The sequence below is a fragment of the Marmota monax genome, unplaced genomic scaffold, assembly GCF_021218885.2.
Source record: "Marmota monax isolate L192 unplaced genomic scaffold, Marmota_monax_Labrador192_F-V1.1 WCK01_AAM20220418_F8-fsc00108, whole genome shotgun sequence".
In the NCBI taxonomy this organism is placed as follows: domain Eukaryota; kingdom Metazoa; phylum Chordata; class Mammalia; order Rodentia; family Sciuridae; genus Marmota; species Marmota monax.
The window spans coordinates 6,326,770-6,347,022 of record NW_026694593.1 but is presented as its reverse complement, the minus strand read 5'-3'; the positions used below and the strand labels follow the sequence as shown (position 1 = coordinate 6,347,022).

Below are 20,253 nucleotides of genomic sequence, written 5' to 3'. Positions count from 1 at the left end.
GCTGGAAACTTTCAGTACAAGATCACAGCCCCCCTCCTTCCCTGCTGCAACCCAAGAAGCCAAGATGGTGGGGGAGGTCTAGAAACAAGTAGAGGAGATGCAGCCGAGGGTCACTTGGGAGAAGCAATGCAAAACTGTTTATTATGAAAAAGACAGGAAATAAAATACAAAATAACAGTTTAATGAGCCGCTGTTTTATTGTTTTTTGACTCTGTACAGAGGCAGCAATCCTTAGGTGGGGGCTCCAGTTTTCCAAACTGACATTCAACTCTCCCCTTCCCCGCAGCACACATACCCTTCTGGCCTCAGCTTTAATAAAATTTCCCTGTCTTGGCTGCAACTATGGAAATAGTGAAGATATTGTGAGACAGGGAGTCAGTCTGGAACAAAAAAGTATACACCTGCTAGGAAAGGGGCCCAGAAGCCTAATTCTAGAAGTTCTAAAAGCTACTGAGCACCACCACCCCACCTCACACCCCTGTACCCAATTCACGGACCTCAACCTCTCCGGGAAAGAAAATACTTCCCAAACTCTGTTGTAAATAAGAAAACAAAGCATAGGAAGTGATGTGTACCACAATTTTAAAATCCCATTATCTACTTCTCACTACTCTTCATTCAAGAGCAACATTCTGTTCTTTAATACTTTTGAGGTATGGGAGCAGCAAAGGAATAGAGAGGGAAAAAAAAAACATCAGGGGGAATGGGTGGGGGGATTGGAGAGAAATAAATTGGATGATTTGGATCAGCACCTAACCAGGAATGCAAAGGGGGGCAGTAGCTGATTATTAACAGGACCACTTTTCACTACCCCCAACACAAACCCGGTAGAAGTTCACTGGATGAAAAGGAGGGTGGAGAAGCAAGGGGCTGTATCAGATTTTTCCATTTTCAGAATCCTGCTCTGGTTGCAGGTTTGTGCCAGGAGTGAAAGCTGATTGGGAGGGGCAGTTGGAGGAGGGAGGTGGAGCTGAGTGACTCACAAGATGAGTCACAGATCCAGTTATAAACATAAAAAGAGGCCAAGGTCCTTCCCACCCCCACTCCTCTTAGCCAGTTTCCGTTGCTCCTTTTTACTGTCCCTTACCCATGTGGCCAAAAAAGGAAGGTGGCACAGAGAAAGTCTACATGGGGGCATCATAATAAATATTTTGTTAATCAACTTAAGTACAGGGGACAAAACGCCCTATGATTTACAGACTGATCAGCTGCAAAGAGACAGAGTGCCTGTATGACTCACTGAATCTGCAGTTGAAGAGCCTGGAGGGAAAGAAGGAAATTAGAAAAATCTGGGGTGCAGGTGGTTACAGGCAGGGAAGGGGCTTCTAATTCTGGCTCTCACTAGTGGCTGTATGTCGGGGGCACTGCCTCCTTGGAGAAAGAAGAGGACAAAAGAATCCAGAGGTATCTGAGTAATTCAGGGATAATCATCTCTGAAATGCTCCTGTATTAAGAGGAAAAAAAGTGCCTGGAACTTTGGACATGTGGCTAAAAGGAGTCATAACAGCAAAAGCTAGGTTCTCAGAAGTCAGCTCCAATTCTTTCTGGCTCCAAAATATACAATATGCTCCAAAATACACAGCTTCAGTTTTGCTTTGAGAAGATGAGAGCCAACAGGAGGGAAGACACTTCCATTCAAAGTCCCTGCACAGTGCTGGGTTTAACGCCACCCTCTCTACTCCTTAAAAAGACTGAATCTTAAAAATCATCGTCATCATTATCATCTATATATTTTGTTGAGTTAACTTTTAACTCTCAATAAAAATTAAGGGAGGAATCCAGAGGCCTACCCTGTAACGTATCTGTTCCACTGTGGACAGGACAGAAAAATGTGGAGGGGACAGCACTGTCCTAAATCAAAAGGGGAAAAATAAGAAACCTGAAAATCTCCCCTCTACATTAAAAACTTCAGTAGGTACCCTAGATGCCCTGGATTAAAGGAACTAAGTGCACTTAAATTTAAGCCTGAGATGATTTCATACTTTATCTAGGGATTCAGGGTCCACCTTCTCCCTTCACTCACATACTCCTCCTTAACCAAGGAACTTTTGCTCATTTTGAGTACACCCCATGTAACCCCTCCCTCCCTTCTTCTCAACAGAGATTACCCTTCCTCTTTCCTACAACAAACCAATACTTGTCAGTCTTAATTTCCCAGATATTATTCCTAACTCCCAACCCACCCAACCCCTCTGCCCAGTAATAAAGCAAACATCACTATCCCCCATTTAAAAAAAAAAAAAAATCCATTGTTTCAGGGTCCCAAATCCTTAGAATGAAGAGGTTTTTTAAAATCTCTTAATAGTACCTTCCCGAGCTTTAAAAAAAATCTTAATAAAATCCTTACATAAGGCCTAAAGCCCCTTTTCCTCATAATTACTTTCTTCCTCTCCCCATCAAATTTCCATCTTCTTTTTTTTTTCATTTGAAAAGAGAGTAAAAAGAACTGAGATCAGCTTATTTATAAATAAAAACAAACATGATACAAAGTTTCTGGTTTTGTTCATTTGTCCTCCGTTTTTAAAACAAAAGCATTAACTAAAATCTAACAACAGATCAAATTCAAACACAGCAGTCCAATGGAGGATCAACTTCCCTGGTTTTATTCTCTGGGGAAACCCCTGGTCTGTTTCCACTTCTATTGGTCCAGGCCATCATCCTATGATATGGAAGCCTAAGGGAGTGTGGGGAGAGCCCAGTGTTGGTTTAAGCCACTAAGTGTCTTGTACATGGTAGGGATGGAGGCTCACATGGTGGAAGATTCATCAGTGTTATTCAACCCCAGAAACAGGGACAAGACTAGGGTGAGGTGAACAAGGCACTCACTGTGGGCACAAAATGGAAGAAGTGATTAAAAACCCAGGTAAATACTATTTTGACACAATTTTTTAAAAATTAAAACTAAAGTTAAAAAAAACTCATGATGAACAACATTTCAAACATTTAACTAAAGACAGGATCCGTCCTCATACTTGATTAATCCAACCTCACTTCTCTCACCCAAATTCTGGTCCTTGGTCAGATCCTGTCTTCAAGATTTTGATTTTTGTTCAACATGGATTTTTGGCGTTCATTTTTTTAAAAAATACTGAACTTTTAAAGTATTGGATTACTGAGTACTCATTTAAATTGTGTGCCTGAGGGGAGTGCACATCTCATGCTAGGTTCTTATATACATATCCCTTTCTTTGGAGTCTCGTTGCTTCCTTAAAACCAATCTATTGTCAAATAAATGCCTGAGAATTAATAGCCACAGTTAATGATTAAATCAGCAGACTAGTCAATTTTGGAAAATAAGTGACTTTCGCCTTTGTTGAGGAGAAAGGAACCTTTCTAAATTGAGCAGTTCTAATGAGTGAGTCTTGACTGGCTTTGTTGGTGAGGGAAAAAATTGGATGAATACTTTCGGGGACTGGGCAGAAGGAACATATGCAAATCAGAGTACCCCCAACACACACATTCCCAGCTTGTGCGCCTTGGATCAAATGTGGGGACTCTATTCCACTACACACTGATGAACACATACCTCAACAAAGAAGTTCAAGCACAGAAAAATAGCCCCAATTAAAACTCTGGACACTTAAGTACACTTATTCCCCTTCTCCATATGCACCTAGGAGTGTATACAATTGCATAGTTGATTTTTCCCCCAGGACAAAATATAAAGAAACGGAAAACTGGCCCAGGAAGGACTTCTGGCTTAAAGCTCTTAGAAATGGTTCTGGCCAGATCATAAGCTGCCCAGACTTGTGCTTTGTGCAAAATGCAAAGGACCTCCCCCCAACTGTGTCTACATCCCTATCTGCTGGATAATAGGGTTGGGTCAATGAAAGGGAGAAATCCAAAGACAGATCAGCTCATTGGGAGTTATCTGTGATCTGTGGTTATAGTTCACTAAAATATATTTCTCTAACTACCTTTTTATAAATTGCCCTAACCCCCACCCCATGTTTCAACTTCAGTCCTAATATCAAAAATATCTCTTCTTACAAAGTTTTTTTATTTATTTATTTTAATAAACTAACCACAGATTAAGGTCAGCTCTGGCTTAACAAAAGAAGCCGGGATGTTAAGTTCATTCTCCAAAAGTAGAGAGGAAGGAGAAAAATCACTTAAATAGGAAAAAAAATAATAATAATTTTTAAAGTGTTTTGTTTGTCGGGGTCCTTTTGTTTCTTTTCTTTAAAAAAAATTAGTCAATAAAATAAGTTGCTTTCTACAGAAAAACAGCAGCAGAGGATATTAGTGCTTTATGTAGGTTTTTGGTTTTGTTTGAAACAGTCTGGCCAAATGTCTGTCCTTATCCCACCCCTCCCAAGATGCACTTGACCCTCACATATGGTTATTGCTAAGTAGTTAGATCACTCTGCACCCATTCACCTGGAGAAAATTCAACACACAGCTGCTCTTCTCATCACTCTCTTTTCCAGAGGAATTTTTTTTTAAATAAAATTAAAATCTTTAAAAAAAAAATCACAACCTTCTTAACTTAGCTGAGCTCAGCCTCAAAAAGGATGAGGAAAAGAGAGGAGGCAATCTCCTTTCAAACTAGATAGATGACTATTCAGAAGGAAATCAAACTTCAGAGGAAAAAGAATCCCCTTTTAAATTCCTCCCCTTCCCATCTCCATAAACTGGAATTTAAACTACCTTCCCCAACAAGCATTCAAGAGCACACTTTACTGTCTTGTCTTTCCAGATCCTTCTGGAGGTAGAATTTATCCAACTCTAATTACTACCCTATTCAAATCAATAGTAAATTTTGTCCAATATCTATTTCCCTCCACACTCCACCACCATGTGCTTTATTCCAACCTAAAAGAACTTTGGTCTCTTTTTTTCTTTAATTAACTGAGAATCTACTTTACCAGTTTCTCCCCCAGACATCTGTCCACTTCCCACTCCCACACACCAAACCCTCTCATACTACTTTCCATTAGATCCTGGGATGGGACTGAAAGGGTTTTGAGACAGAATTACCATCCCTACCCCTTTGTACCTCCTCAGTCCCATCAAGTCAAGCTCTACAAAGGAATAGTACAGCCCTTGAGGCACCTTCCAACCCTGACCTGATCTTGCCCACTTGGCAGCACTCAAGCGCACACACGTATGTTTCCAGCCAGGCTCCCATAAACATTTCTGCATCTGCCCCATCAACCTGGGGGGCTGGGTCTTGATGAGCCAGTGTGTTGCGCTTAACTTTCTTCATTCGGCCCCCTTGCCCTCACAGGTTCCATCCACTCAGAACCTGTGCACCAGCAGCTCCCCACCCGGCTCACGTTCCCGCCTCCTCAGTTCTTCCCTGTAACAGCAAGAGCAGAAGTTGTTTGTCTCAGGGTGTCCATAAAAGCTGCAGTTCGGTTGTTTGCATTTGGTCTGGGTTGGGGGAAGCCCCCGGGGGCCTCCAGCCCATCCATCTGGCTCAGGGGGTTCTCTATAGCCGTTGCTATAGGAATCAGCCACGCGAAAGTGGGGTGGTAACAATGCACCCCTGTGAACTCCATCCTTGGAGTGACTGCCTGGATCCAGAGAAGGGATGCTGTCCTGGTGGGAGTAGGGTCGCCCGGGAGGGCACTGTCTGGGAAAGGTCGCATATGGTGGCAGGCCCCCCCCACAAGGACCCCCTGCCAACTGCCTTCGGGGTTCCTGGCAGTGCACTCCACCCCCAGAAGGCCGAGGGATAGTAAAGCCCCCAGGATAGCCAGTAGAGTATGCCAGTGCCTTGGACTCTGCTCGGGGGGCAGTCAGTTCCTCCCCGCCATCTGGCTCTGGCTTTTTGGCCGGGGGAGGCCCACTCCCTACCCCTCCATTCATGATCTTCCTCTCTGCCTCCTTCTGTTTCTGCTCTGCCAGGAATCTCTCCTCAGCATCAGATAGGTAGCGCTGGATCATCTCCTCCTGATATTGGTGACGGTGACCCATCTTCAGGGTTCCAACAAAAATAAATTTCCCCTCCCCTTGCATGGCAATCCTCATAATGCTCAGGCTTTGCATCACCTCCTGGCTATACTTGCTCCCTCCATTACCAACAGACTCAGATGTGGGCTTCTCAGATACAGGTCCATCCCCCACTACATCCTCTTTGACACCTTTCCAGCTCTTCAGTGAGTTTTTCTTCTTCTTCTCCAGTGTCTCAGTGCCACTGCTTACCCCCGACCCGGTTCCCACCCCTCCAGGCTTAGAGCCCTTGCTGTGCATCAGGCCTCCCATGTTCTTCTTGAGCTTGCTGCCCAAGGTTTTGCCAAAGCTGCCCAGTTTGTTAGCCACAGAATCTGCTCTTTTCTTGTCTTTCTCCCGATCTCGCTTTGACTTCTCCTTCCGCCGACTGCCTTCATTGCTGGTAGAACTACTGCCAACTGACTCCTTGTCTGATTCCCCAGATTCAGGAGTGGATCGGGGCTCATCTCCAGCTGAGGCTGTGGGAGACTCAGGTTGGGCCAGAGGAGCCTAGAAGAGACAAAAACAGTGCTGACAGTTATCCCAATGGTTTGGGCTGGACCTTGGGCCCATCCATCAGCTCTCAGGGCTCCCTTCAGCCGCTGTTATAGGAATTAGCCATATGGAAAGGGTACCAAGTACCCTGTGAACTCCATCCTTAGATTGCCTAGCTCCAGAGAATGGCTGTTGTCATGACGGGGAAAGGTCACCCAGGATTCAGAATCTGTCCTTCTCTGGCTCTAGTCAGCTTTCTCATGGGTTAAAGATGTATGTAATATCCAACTTTGATCTCAGCCACTGCCATCTGACTCCTTTCTATTCTAGATACCAAAAGAAGCCTCACTGCTCACCATGTATTGTATGGTGAACAACCGTGCAACCATACAATACTCAGCTTCTGGGTAAGGAGGAAGAATATTTCAGATACCAGAATGTCCTTTATTATAAACATCTCTATATCAAGTACTGCTCAAAATTAATCTAAAGGAAGTCTTGGCTAGTCACAACCAACAAAGCCCAACCATCCTTTTAAACTTTAGCACTCTGATGTTCATCAATTTTCTCTTGTTCCTGCTGTTCTAACTTAGAACCCCCGGGGTCCCAAAACTCCTGAAAAAATTCTGTCTCCTCCTGGTGCCTAAAACAGGTCTAACTACAGCATGATTGGGACAAAGTAATGACAACCTCAGGTTCATCAGAAAATGTTTTTGTTTGTTTTGTTGTACTACAGATTGAACCCAGGGGCTTATATGTGCTAGGCAAGTGGCTCTACCATTGAGCTACATCCCAGTTCCTAGAAAATGTTTCCTTTTTTAAAAAATTTATTTTTTAGTTGTAGTTGGACACAATACCTTTATTTTATTTATTTATTTTTATGTGGAGTTGAGGATCGAACCCAGGGCCTTACACCTGCTAGGTGAGCACTCTACAGCTGAGCTACAACCCCAGCCCTAGAAAATGTTTCTTAAAGACCGCATTTTAGTATAAGAAAGCAGAGCCTGATTGGAGAAATATAGTCCACAGAGGAAACTAACAGGTAGCAAGGTAGGAAAAGGTATCCTTTGGAAATTATCTGACATCTTCCCATTACTCCTAACCTTGATGCGTAAGCTACCTCTCAGAACAGATTTAGAAGGTAAGCACTAATCAGATCTCCTTATTCTGTCACTGAAAGTGAGGCAAATGTGGGTAGGGATGGAAGAAGCTTTCACCTGTGCATCAGAAGACAATGGGATCCACTTCACATTCATGTAGCTATGCAGCAAATGCAATTTAACCTCTAGGGACAGAATTACACTGTGAAAAGGAGAAAAAAAAAAGGATTTAAAAACTTAATGTGATCTAGTAAAGAAAAGGGGTATGATATAGTTGAGAAGAAAGGTGGATGGAGGGGCCTCTACACACGGCTTAGGACTCAAACAGAAATGGGTTTTAATCAAAGCTCCACCAATTACTAAACTTTTGTCCTTGAACAAGTCACTTCAACCTCCCTGAAACTCAGCTTGAGTTAATAATGGGTGTCGATAATCATATCTATCCTGTGGCATTGTGTTAAAATAGTGTTTAGAAAGGGCACAGCCATGTCTGGAAAATACGAAATACTAAACAATAGCCATTATTATAATAATATTAGGTGAGGACTTATTTTTAAAAAGCCATAAATGCTGGACTTTAAAATCAAACTCCTTCAGCCAGTTCCCAAAGTTTCAGAGGCCCAAAGAAGGAAGCACCAGGTAAAATGTAAGGGAAGAACTTTTACGTTCATATGCTGGGAGGCAGAAAGAAGTTAAACAGGCCACGGAGAGTGAGAGGGAATGTATTTTTATTGCTGACTAAACTCCAGAAAGACAAAACCCACAGCAAACTAATTTGGTCAGTTATTTAAAATTCTTTTCAATTAAGCTGAGATAAAGTGTGATTTGATTTTCTGACCACTGCTTTGGTGATTCTGGGATGTATGAATGGAGGAACATTCTTCCTACTGTTAAGAAAAGAATGGCTGAGGCCCCAGGATTCCCATCTTTCACAGGAAGACAAAGCACCCACAATATGCAAAAGTCTTGGTGCCTAACCCCTCTTCCCAAAGAAACTTCAGTTAAGATGCAACTGTCTGGCCTCTGAGCTAAGAAAAATCCCCAGGACATAGCCCCTGCTTATGGAAGAGAGTCCAGCTACAAAATAGGATGGAAAGGCTAGGCCTGCCTCACCTGGCCAATCGAACATTGTCATTGTCATCTTTGCCCCACTCCCAGCCCTTTCCTGGGTCCACAGCAAAGTGCAAGGGCAACAGCTTATGCTCTGAATCTGTAAGTGGGATCACAGCTGGGGAGGAAAAAAGATGCCGTCAAGAAATCTCCTTGAGGAGAGAGGAAGGCAACTGAACACAAACTGACTTCACTAAAATCATATACAAGTCTCTAGTCATAGTCACTTCTCAATTCTTACATGTGAATGATCCCAGGCATTAAAAAACAATAGGCTAGTTTTCCCCTACCTCCCAACACACAATTTAGGCCACTAATCTCCATGACTCCCCACCAGTCAGTCAACTAACTCTCATGATATTCTTGAGTTGTTTATTCAGGGAATTCAGAGTCATTAAGATAAAGACAAATGCAGCAAAGCACCTTTTAAAAGGTGGTATGTGACCTTAATCCATGAGCCCTTTTCTCCAGAGCAAGGAATATAATTTATGTTCCCCCCTCAAACCTTTTGATTTTTTAATTCAAAAACTCTGGTGTACTGTATAACTTAGGAAAAGAGTACCAACATGCATTGTGTGGGCTTGTATGTTGCCCTTAATTCTTTCCTCCTATGTTAGCTCTCATTTCCACTCTTCTAAGTGAAAATAATGCAGACCAAAGGACACTAGAGACATAGACATGCATTTAGCACCTTGTTCCTTGGCATTCTCCTTCTGCTCCATGGACACAAGTGCAGAAAAGTGGGCCTGATCATAGGCGAGCACCAAAGGAGATCGGTGACACTGGCTGGCTGGGACCTCCAAGGGCAGATAGATTCCCCCAAAGGGAATAGGGGCAAATGCTGTAGGAAACCATAGAGATTATTACTAAGGCTGTGTTCTTGCCTAGTGGAAAATCCCTCCACCTGCCTCTGCCAACTGAGTCCCCACTTTCATTCCAACTTCTTTAATAATTGTTTCCAAAGAAGTCTCAGCAATTAACCCCAACTGCTTTACTCTGAATCTCTTCAGAATTTTGCATTTGTTCTAATATGTATCTTTTCTTCCCCCACTAAAAGTCTATATATTTTTCTTTTCTTTCTTCTTCTTTTTTTTTTTTTTTTTTTTTGGAACCAGGATTGAACCCAGGGGTGCTTAGCAACTGAGTCACATCCCTAGCCCTTTCTATTTTGAGACAGGGCCTTGCTAAGTTGCTAAGGCTGGCTTTGAACTTGTGATCCTCCTGCCTCAGCCTCCCAAGCCACTGGGTGTGCACTGCCTGGCTTATACACCCACTTTTCTGCTCTCTTCCTGGTGTTTATTCCAAGGCTCTGCCAATAGTGGGTGCTCAGGGTGGAATGAGGCCTGGCTGGCTGACTCACCTTCTCCTCCAGAGTCCCTCAGCATGGTGTCTGCCACGACGACGATGGGCCTCCTAAGCACATGAGCAAGGACAAAGACATGGAACTCTTCTAGGCTCTCATAGACAGGCTCCTCTGAACTTTCCACCCTGGAGTTGGAGAAGAGAACAGGTGGAAGGGGCGCAGTGGAAGGAAGCAGGAAAAACAAAGTGAGAGCCCTGAAGACCAATTCTGAAGACAGGGAAAAGCAAGTCCTTTCCTTGTTTTCAATCTTAAGGCTACCACTGATCTAGCTGATTATTTTATTACTAGCTGTTTCTACTTCCATTTCACAAATAGGGAAACCCAAGAAAGAATATTTGAAGGCTCTGTGGCTAAGGTGGCATTTGGAAGTTAAAGGTAATCCCTGTCTCTTAATATTCATCTTGCTCAACAAGTCCCTCATTTCTCTTATCCAGTGGCCCAATACACAACAGCATAACCTCATCCTGCTTATCTTACCTACCACAAACACCCACAATTTGTACTAATCATGTCTTACAAAAGAAAATTCCAAAATTCCTTTTTCTGTGTTCCCTTAAAAAATAGCCTCACATTCTACTCAGTAGCTTAATCAGAAATTTGTGAAATATTCCCATTTTTTATCTCAAGCTTCAATTAATCATGTGGTTAGATCAATTCCATCTCCTGTGTGTCTCCTGTCCCTGTCTCTTCTGACCTATCTTTAGTCTATCACTCGCACACCCTCAGCCCTCTTGCCTGGATTGTTACTACTATTGCCTTTAGTCTCACTCCCCCCTCCACCCCATCATCCACTGTGGTATAAGTGTGTTCAAATACAGAGAACATACCGTGCTTTTACAAGTGTGCCCTTGTCACGGGTCCTCTCTTTCCTTTAAACAACCTCTTAGCACAGTGCTGTCTAGACAGAAAACTCCAGAAAAATTCTTTCCTCCTCCCCATTTTGCCACACTTACCCACCACCATTGGCTCCATTGGTACCTAGATGCATTCGGGGTTCACTTGAGGCAAGTTTGATCAGTTCATTCCATTCCTTCTGCCATTCATCCTCTGTATATACCAGCCCTGACTATGAAAGATAAGCAGGGGATGCCAAGCAATGAGAAGCAAGATTCTAAGAGGAAATACCCATTTTAATTAATTAGTCTCTTAGTACTTGATTTACAATTGTACCACAAAATCAAATTTCTTCCCTTTTAAAGTCAAAATCCATAGAAAGAACAGTCTATTATCTTTCTCACATTTTAAAAATCTTCTATTCTTTTCTGACCCATTACAATCTGGTTTTTATTTCTGCCTTTCATCCTACTCTCCCAATCCCCGACATATCACTTCACCTAACTCTAGTAACGGATAAGTCTTTCAAATTGCCAAATTCAGGGGCTGGGGTTGTGGCTCAGCAGTAGAGCACTCTCCTAGCCCTGGGTTCGATCTTCAGCACCATAAGAAAAATAAATAAATAAAATAAACGTATTTTTTAAAAAATTGTCAAATTCAGTGGACTCTCTAAAATCCCCAAGATGACCTCTCAAATCCTTATCTCTAAGCCCATATTACTTCTTAATTTCTATTATTCACATATCCAACTACCAATTAGATACTTCTACCTGTCCAGAGCTACCTCAAATTCTTGACGTAACAACTTCTGTCTCTGCCCAAACTCATTCTTCTTTCTATATTCTTACCTTAGTGAACACCATCAATTATCATCCTAATACCCAAACGAGAAACCAGGGAATTATCTAAGATTCCTTTCCTTCCTTTACCCACGTCATATCTGGATCCCTTCAGTCAATAATTATGAAGCATTAACTACTTCAGTGCACCCCCAACTTGTTTGTTACCTCTAGTCATGTACTCATGTACTCTTCTAACCAGCTTTCTACAATGCTACTGGAAAACTTTTTCTAAAGTTAAAATCTGATGATGTTTGTGTCCTGATGAGAATTTTTTTAGTAATCCTCATTGTCTGACTGACTTAGTTGAAACTCCTTCCCACTGCATGTAACACCCACTTCCTGGCCCCTACCCACTTATCTAGTTGAATAGCTCCCTGATTTAAAAGTAGTACCTGAAGTGCATCACGTTGTTTTGTACCTCTGAGCTTTTGTCTTAGTTGCTCCTTTTCTGCCTGTTGTAGTCCACTTGTCTATCTGGTAATTTCTAAACTTTCAGGATAAAACTCAAGTACCTCTCCTCTGTGAAGTCCTTCCTAAATATCCCTAGTAATTTAAACACTCCTTTTTTGTGCCTTTTCTTCATACCTGTTTCATTTTGTTGCAATTATGTGTTTGAAATCCATTTCCTACTACTGCTCTTAAAAGCCAGGACGGTGTTTTATGTAATGTGTTCAGTGCCTAATTTGTGATCAGTAATCAGTAAATACAAGTTAAGTAAAACTGTAATTTTTATTAAAGGAGTGTGTGTAGTGGTATGATTTAAAAATATCATACTGGCTTTAGCATGTATATGATAATTTGAGAGACAAGTTTACTTTTTAGACTTTATTTGGCTTATATCAGTATTAAAATGAATTTATACTGTTTAATTAAATACCAACAGTATTTAACAGTAGAAGGATCACATTAGAAACATGAAGAATTTAAGAGCTATTTTAAGCATTTTTAGTAAAAAAGACAAAAAGCTATTTTCAATTTATAAATGCTATTACAAATTTCATTTCAATTAAAGATAAAAAGAACAATGCACAAATTATATGTGGAAGATTCTAGTCACTCTCATATAATCTCAATCTCAATCTCTCCCCCCCCCCCCCAGGAGGATCTGACTTCCTCTTGCCTATTTCTGATTCCTATTTTTAATGCACATAACCACTAGGTGGCATATACTTCTAACCTTATCATTAAGAAAATATTAGGCTTTACCATTAATTTGAACAAAAACCAAGAAGGCTTGAGAAATCAAAACTAATTAAGTTTGGTGTTTGGTACTAGAGTAAGCCAAAAGAAGCTCCTCAATCCTCTTCCCATTCCCCCTGCCAAGGCTGGGTACAATGCCACACACTTCTAACCTAAGACAATTACATAGGCCACATTTCTAGTATGGAACTTGCATTGTGCTGAGCAAAAGAAGTAAAATGATTGCTCCTTCATTAGCTACTATGCATTTTTTCTTTTGGAAGGAAAGGAGGTAAACTTAGGATAGAACTCAGGTACTTGAGGGTCTCCTGTCTAAATAGCATCATAATCTAACCCCATCTTAAAATAAAATAATAATGATAAGAGATTTAAAAGCTGGAATTGGGCACACCTATTTTGACTATTTCCATAATTTTCACTTCATAATTGGTATGCTCTTGTTTGTCCTCTTCTTGTCCCTGGAGCAGTCAAATCTAAGGTTCAGGTGAAGAAGCAAAGCTAACTACTGATTTGCTAGACTGACTCTAGCTCAGACAAAAGACACTTTCCACAGTGCCAAGCCCAAGTTTTGTGGCAAGAAAGATTGTCACTTGCCAGGCGCGGTGGTGCACGCCTGTAATCCCAGAGGCTCGAGAGGCTGAGACAGGAGGATTGTCTGTTCAAAGCCAGCCTCAGCAAAAGTGAGGTGTTAAGCAACTCAGTGAGACCGTCTCTAAAATACAAACTAGGGCTGGGGATATGGATCAGTGGTTGAGTGCCCCTGAGTTCAATTCCCAGTAACCTACCCCCCCCCAAAAGAATATCACTTATATTGCTTTGCCCATGGATTTATTTCTAATATTTATTGGCTGATTACGAACAGGATTCTAATCTTAATATCATCTTAATTGACAACTAAAATCTTTGTTTTGTTTCTTTGTGATGCTGGGGATTACAGGGCCTTATGCATGCTACACAAGCACTCTACCAACTGAGCTATATTCCTAGCTCTCTGGATATAATTTTTGAGAAAGAAACAATACATCTTTCTTATATATTTTAAAACTTAGGACATAAATTTTTTTTTTCTTTATACCAGGGACTGAATCCAGGGGTACTTAATCACTGAACCACATCCCTGGCCATTTTTCATTTACAGACAGGGCTTCTCTAAGTTGCTGAGGCTGGCTTTGAACTTGTGATCCTCCTACCTCAGCCTCCCAAGCCACTGGAATTATAGGTGTGCACCACCATGCTCAGATAGGACATAAAAAAAATTCTAAATAAAATAAACTCTTAGTTCTATATCATTACCAGTTATAATAATACAGTCAAAGGAGGAAAAAAAGAAACTAGATAGAAGGACAGAGAAAGCTTCTGAAGAGATATTCTCATATTCAATGCCAGAAACAACCAAAACATGCCCCCCCAAACAAACAAAAAACCCAGATATACATGAAGAGCAGGGGATATAAGCATAAAAGACAGAACCAAGAAAAAAGGGACTATGGAGGTCTATTATTTTATGTAAATTATAATATCATTATTAAAGAGAAGGGATCAGTCAACTTTTTCTGCAAAGAGATAGATAATATATATTTTAGGCTCTGCTATTCTATTATTGGAATAGGAAAGCAATTACCTTTATAAACATACATGAAATAGACAGGGCTGTTTCATTTTGCCCAACCTCTGTTATGAGGATGGAAAGTACAGATAATCTATTGCTACTTTTTTTTCAATTTTTAATCCATCTAAAACTGAGTATATGCATCCAAAAACTTAAGCACTAACATTCTATAAGAATTTGAAAACATAAGTCCTTAAAAATTAATCTAGCCTTATTTTAAGCCAAAAACCAAAATAAAAAATCCTTAGAATTTTCATACCTCATTTTGCAAAACACTGCCACGGAAGGTATTATCTTTCATATGAAAAGCACAATGTTAGACACCTCTTTTTAAGTCTCAGCTTCCCTACACCAGTTCTTATGATTGTATCAGACAGCATTTACCCTATGGTATAGGTCACTTGCATTTTCCATAACTTTCAGGATTACAAGGGAAATAATACTGATGATTGATTTTATTCGTCTCTGGATAACTTCGCTAAGTTGGTAATGTGAGGACACAAGGTGCCCCCCCCCAGGCCTCCTACCTCCTTGTTCTGCTGGGTTTGCTGCCACCTCCAGCGCCTTTTCAGTGCTTCCTTCTCGACTCCCTTCTCCATCAGTGCATACAGAGCTTTCCTCAGCATCAAGTCCCGATCATGGAAACCCCACATCCCTATGGCAAGAAAGCATGACATAAAGGAGCCTTACCTGACTCAACTCCACTTACTAATTGTGGTTTGTGGTTTTGTTTTTGTTTTTTACAGTTCTCGGGATTAAATACAGGGCCTTGAACAATCTAGGCAAGTGCTCTACCGCTAAGCTTCACTCTGAACCCCTTGTACATGAAATTATTAATTATGATACACAGACATTGGCATGAAGAAAATCAGGCTAAAGACCACGTTCAAAGAAACTCTAGATGTAATTTAGGGAAGAAGTACTAATCAAGAAAGGATGCTCCTACTCTGGAGGTTTAGAGACTTTGAGAACCTGAGAGTGAGGGATATAACACCTCCCACAAACTCCTGACAGGAAGCCCTCATTCCTGAGGCAATTCTAACAAACTTAAATACAGAATAGTGGCAGACAAGACTGATCTGGCACACAGCAATCAGTATCCAAGCTTGAGGAATGGCTAGAAAGTGGAGAACTTTTTTAAAACTAAGAGCAAATAATGTATTGAGTTATGGATAGGTTTAGTAAGTTAAAGTAAGTAAGTGTCAAAAAGGACTGCTGAAGGGCTGGGGATCTAGATTAGTTGGTAGAGTGCTTGCCTTGAATGCACAGGCCCTGGGTTCAACCCGCAGCACCACACACACACAAAAGGACTACTGAAAACATCTTTTTTATACACCAAAGGAATAACTATCAAGTAGAATTTTACACACACACGCACACACAGAGTTGTATATTGCTTGCTTAGTGTTGCTCATTATACCTAGAAGTCAGCTCACAGACTGGGGATTAAGCTAAACCCTGTGTTCACCTCAACAAGACTGAAAAACCAGGACAGGGCTCTCTCCCATCTCCTGCACACACACACACACACACACAAAAAAAAAAAAAAACTGCTGTGTACTAACTTCTGCCAAGGATCAATTTGGTTGCGTCAAGTCCTACACATAAGATTTGATTCAATTTCTTCCTTTCTACCAGGGTATAGAAAGCTGTTTTCAAGACTCACCAAGAGAGGCTGCATGCAGAAGGCAGTTCCCATCTCCAGTAGTTGCCAAAGGAAGCAGCCTCTGACAGGTGGGGTCCACACTAACCCACCAATTCAAACGTCCTGGAGAAACATGACAGCAGATTAGCCTCCTCTAGGAGTACTACCCAGAATAAAACCATTGTTCTATTACTCTAAATCTTCTTAAGACATATTTAGTCAGTCAGAATCTGGTGAGCATAACTGGTTAGATCAATGGATCTTAAGTAGGGACAATTTTGTTCTAAGAAAACTTTAGGCAATGTATGGAGATATATTTGCTTACCAAAACTGGCAGGGGATTTGCTACTAGCATCTAGTGAGGAAGAGACAAGGGATGCTTCTAAATATAATGCACAAGGCAGCTTGCGCAACAAAGAATTATCAGGCCCAAGATGTCAATTGTGCTAAGATTGAAACTGCTGGCTACTTGGACTGGCCCTGATTTCTTCACTCTGGTCAGAAGATCTGTAAATACTGTGGCAACAAAACTCAGTATAAATCCATTATCAATATAACAAATACAACTCTGTATTATCTGCATATGTGATAATCAGCATATCAGCACGTATGTGGTATGACTTTAAAGACAAAAGCAATAAGACAAAGTATATGAAACACCCAAGAAAATGAGCCTTGATTCTGTATAGTCATCTACTACTTCCCATTATTTACAGGAGGAAATACTTTAGTTAAAAATAAATATATTTACTTAAAAACTTTGTTTAAAAGTTTTCTTGAACTACAGAAAAAAAAACTGGCCTAAATTTCACTAGCCCAGATGACTTGCTAACTTTTTAAAAAACTATAAATGCATGTAATTAATATAGACAGGTACAAAAGGAAAAATAAACACTCCCTTAGTATGCCCCACCTCCCCTCCAGTCTTTCTCCCATGGGAGTTTTTTTTGTTTTGGGTTTTTTTGGGGGGTACACCAGGTATTAAACTCAGGGGCACTCAACAACTGAGCCACATCCCCAGCCCTATTCTGTATTTTATTTAGGGGACAGGGTCTCACTGAGTTGCTTAGCACCTCACTTTTGCTGAGGCTGGCTTTGAACTTGAGATCCTCCTGCCTCAGCCTCCTGAGCCACAGGCGTGCGTCATCATACCCGATGAGAGTTTTTTAACAAGTGAACTTTTCCCAGGATTCCCAGCTGCCTTGCTCTATATTAACTAATTTTAATAGTTTAAGACAAACACAAATGTTAAAGTAAATAGATTTAAGGGGAAAGGTTCATATAGATAGGTCTGACTTCTACTGCATCATCTATATCAATAGTACTCTGTTCTCAAGGGTGCTCCACAGCCAATTATAATTAGTTTGTGCTCTTTCATACATTGATTTTTAGGTACTGATTCCTAGGCCTTTTACATACATATATATATATATATATATATATATGGTTTCCTTTCTATCAAATACGAAACTTCCAAAATAAAATGTCTAATCTGTATCCTTTCCTGTAACTTTAGAAAGCACTAGCTCAGTACATGTTTATCTGACTACTGCTTTTTTTTATGGAATGTTTTACAAATTTATGTATCATCCTTGTACAAGGACTGTGCTAATCTCTATATATTGATCCAATTTTAGTATATGTGGTATGGAAGTGAGCACCTGACCTCTGACTTTGACTGCATTCAGATCACACACTAGAAGCTATTGATCAAGGCCAGCCCTTCCAGGTGGTTATCTACAGGTACAGAATAGAGGGAAGAACACTGGAGATGAAGCACTCACTGACCTGCCTGTTCCAAGGCAACCAGCATGGACTGCTCAATGAGGTCTCTCTCTATGAAGCTGCGGAAGTCTTCATTGTACACAGTGAGATCTGGAAGCTGGAAGGCACAGATGGGCATTTCCAGGGGGTGCTCACTGCTCCCCCCACCCCCACCATTGGAGGAGACATGGGACCGGGCCAGGGAAACAATGCTGGAGCTGGCGTGGGAGATGCCCCTAGACAGGCGTTTTTCTGCAATGAGAAATGGAGTCACCTTAGAACATACATAACCCACTCAGAGAACTCTCCACTGATGTGATGGTTACCTCTTGACAGGGTTTCCATCAGGGAAAAACTGAGTCTAACCAGCTTCTAAACATCATGGCCCTTTTTCTCAAGCCAAGTAAAACTGAAGAAATACAGAAAGCGACATTTTTGCAGGCACCAATTAGCACCAAATATACATTCCTCTTTCTACCCTTGTTTGAAATTTGCCTCACCATCCTCTTCCTATGACTGTATTCTTCCACTTCTATTTTCAATATGAGAGGGTTTGCAACTTGATCCTTTAGTAACTTGATCGTGGTTTGGTAGAAGGAAGAGGGAAATGGGGTCTCATTAGACTAGATTTAGTCTAATAGTCTCTCTGATACTTCTCAGGGTCTTGGAGAATGTGGAAAGAATTTCCATTATAGAAAAGAAAATTAACAGAATCTTATTCACACAGGAACTTTCATCTTACCATCAAAAACACCTATTTATACTATTTACTTCATCTTTTCTTGATATTCTCATTTATCAGAAATTTATAGGGACAGTCAATTCTTAACATGCTACAGAGGTAAAGAGTAATATAGATAGTGCCCTAAATCATTTCATCTGTTTTGAATATGTAGCACTTGTAATTCCCCCACCAATATTTCACTGTGAGTGCAATCTACTTAGTGTAGTATTATAATTCATTTGCATGGCTTAAGTTATATAATAATTATCACAGAGGAATCGAGTTCAAGTGTAGGGTAGCCATTCTCGATTCAGTATTTCCCAGAGATGAGATGCACAAAATAAATTTCCCTCCAACCCCATTACTAGGGATTGAACCCAGAGGCACTTTACCACTGAGTTATATCCTCAGCCCCTTTTTATTTTTTGAGACAGGTTCTCACTAAGCTGCCTACGCTGGCTTCAAACTTGCAAGCTTCATGCATCAGCCTTCCAAAAGTTACCGGGATTATATGCATGTGCCACCTCACCAACTATGAAGTAATAGTGATATTATTTTAAAATATTTTTTAGAAACTTAAAAAGTACCATGTGCACTTTTTAAAGTGGTGGTGCACACCTATAAGCCTAGCAACTCGGGAGGCTGAGGCAGGAGAACTGCTAGTTCAAGTTCAGCCTCAGCAACTTAACAAAGTCCCATGCAACTTAGTGAGACCATGTCTCAAAATTTAAAAAAGGACTGGGGATGTGACTCAGTGGTTAAGTACCTCTGGGGTCAATCCTCAGTACCAAAAATAAATAAATAAATAAATAAATACAAATAAATAAAAAGTACCACATGTCTGCCTGACCATGGTAAAAAAAATAAATAAAAATAGTATCAAAAGGGATAAAGAAGTTTCCCTTGCAATCAAAATCCTTGAACCCTTCCACAGAGACAAACTTTTATATCCTTCTGGAAATTTTTAGGGACACAGAAGCACATATAGCTTTTTAAATTGTATTTTTAAAATACAAGGAGCATGCTACATACATTTTAATAAATCTTACCATTCAGAATATATTTTTAGAGACTTTTTTTCTAAAATATCATTCAGTTCTACCTAATTCTTTCTAATGACTGAGAGTATTCCACAATATGGATGATTATAATTTATTTAACCACTTTTTTATTAATGGGCATTAAAAATTATCATCAAGTTTTAATTATTATGAAATAGTCACATTGCATGTGTATATATTTATGTATTTGTTTATTTAAAGGAGATATATGCCTATAATCCCAGTGGCTTGGAAGGCTGAGGCAAGAGGATCACAAGTTCAAAGCCAGCCTCAGTAACTTAGCGAGAACCTGTCTTAAAATATTAAAAAGGGCTAGGGATGTGGCTCAGTGTTAAGAGCCCCTTGGTTCAATCCCTGGCACAAAAATAAATAAGTAAGTAAGTAAAATACATACAAATACACATATATGTGATGAATTTTTAGAAATGAAATTGTTGAGTTAAAGAGTATATAATTTTTCAAATTTTGATAGATACTGGCAAATATTAACAAATTACTCGGGCTGTGGATGTGGCTCAAGCGGTAGCGTGCTCGCCTGGCATGCGTGCGGCCCCGGGTTCGATCCTCGG

At 40.6% G+C, this 20,253-nt stretch overlaps 1 protein-coding gene and 1 non-coding gene across 3 annotated transcripts in view; both read right to left on the bottom strand.

Annotated features, from left to right (window-relative positions):
* Nucleotides 1-172: 172 nt before the first annotated feature.
* Nucleotides 173-20,253, bottom strand: part of Otud7b (OTU deubiquitinase 7B) — a 61,784-nt gene continuing 41,703 nt past the window's right edge. For both annotated transcript variants that reach the window (XM_046421927.2, XM_046421928.2), the window contains exons 4-12: nucleotides 17,924-18,151; nucleotides 16,157-16,258; nucleotides 15,018-15,145; nucleotides 10,959-11,071; nucleotides 10,003-10,130; nucleotides 9,334-9,483; nucleotides 8,646-8,760; nucleotides 7,650-7,734; nucleotides 173-6,447 (exon numbers count right to left, since the gene is read on the bottom strand). In XM_046421927.2, coding sequence (XP_046277883.1) covers nucleotides 5,242-6,447; nucleotides 7,650-7,734; nucleotides 8,646-8,760; nucleotides 9,334-9,483; nucleotides 10,003-10,130; nucleotides 10,959-11,071; nucleotides 15,018-15,145; nucleotides 16,157-16,258; nucleotides 17,924-18,151 — 2,255 coding nt within the window. In that variant the 3' untranslated portion in view covers nucleotides 173-5,241. The remainder of the gene's footprint in view (nucleotides 6,448-7,649; nucleotides 7,735-8,645; nucleotides 8,761-9,333; nucleotides 9,484-10,002; nucleotides 10,131-10,958; nucleotides 11,072-15,017; nucleotides 15,146-16,156; nucleotides 16,259-17,923; nucleotides 18,152-20,253) is intronic.
* LOC124077563 (U6 spliceosomal RNA) lies at nucleotides 17,691-17,796 on the bottom strand. Its single transcript, XR_006846650.1, has one exon. It is a non-coding gene; the product is annotated as a U6 spliceosomal RNA (small nuclear RNA).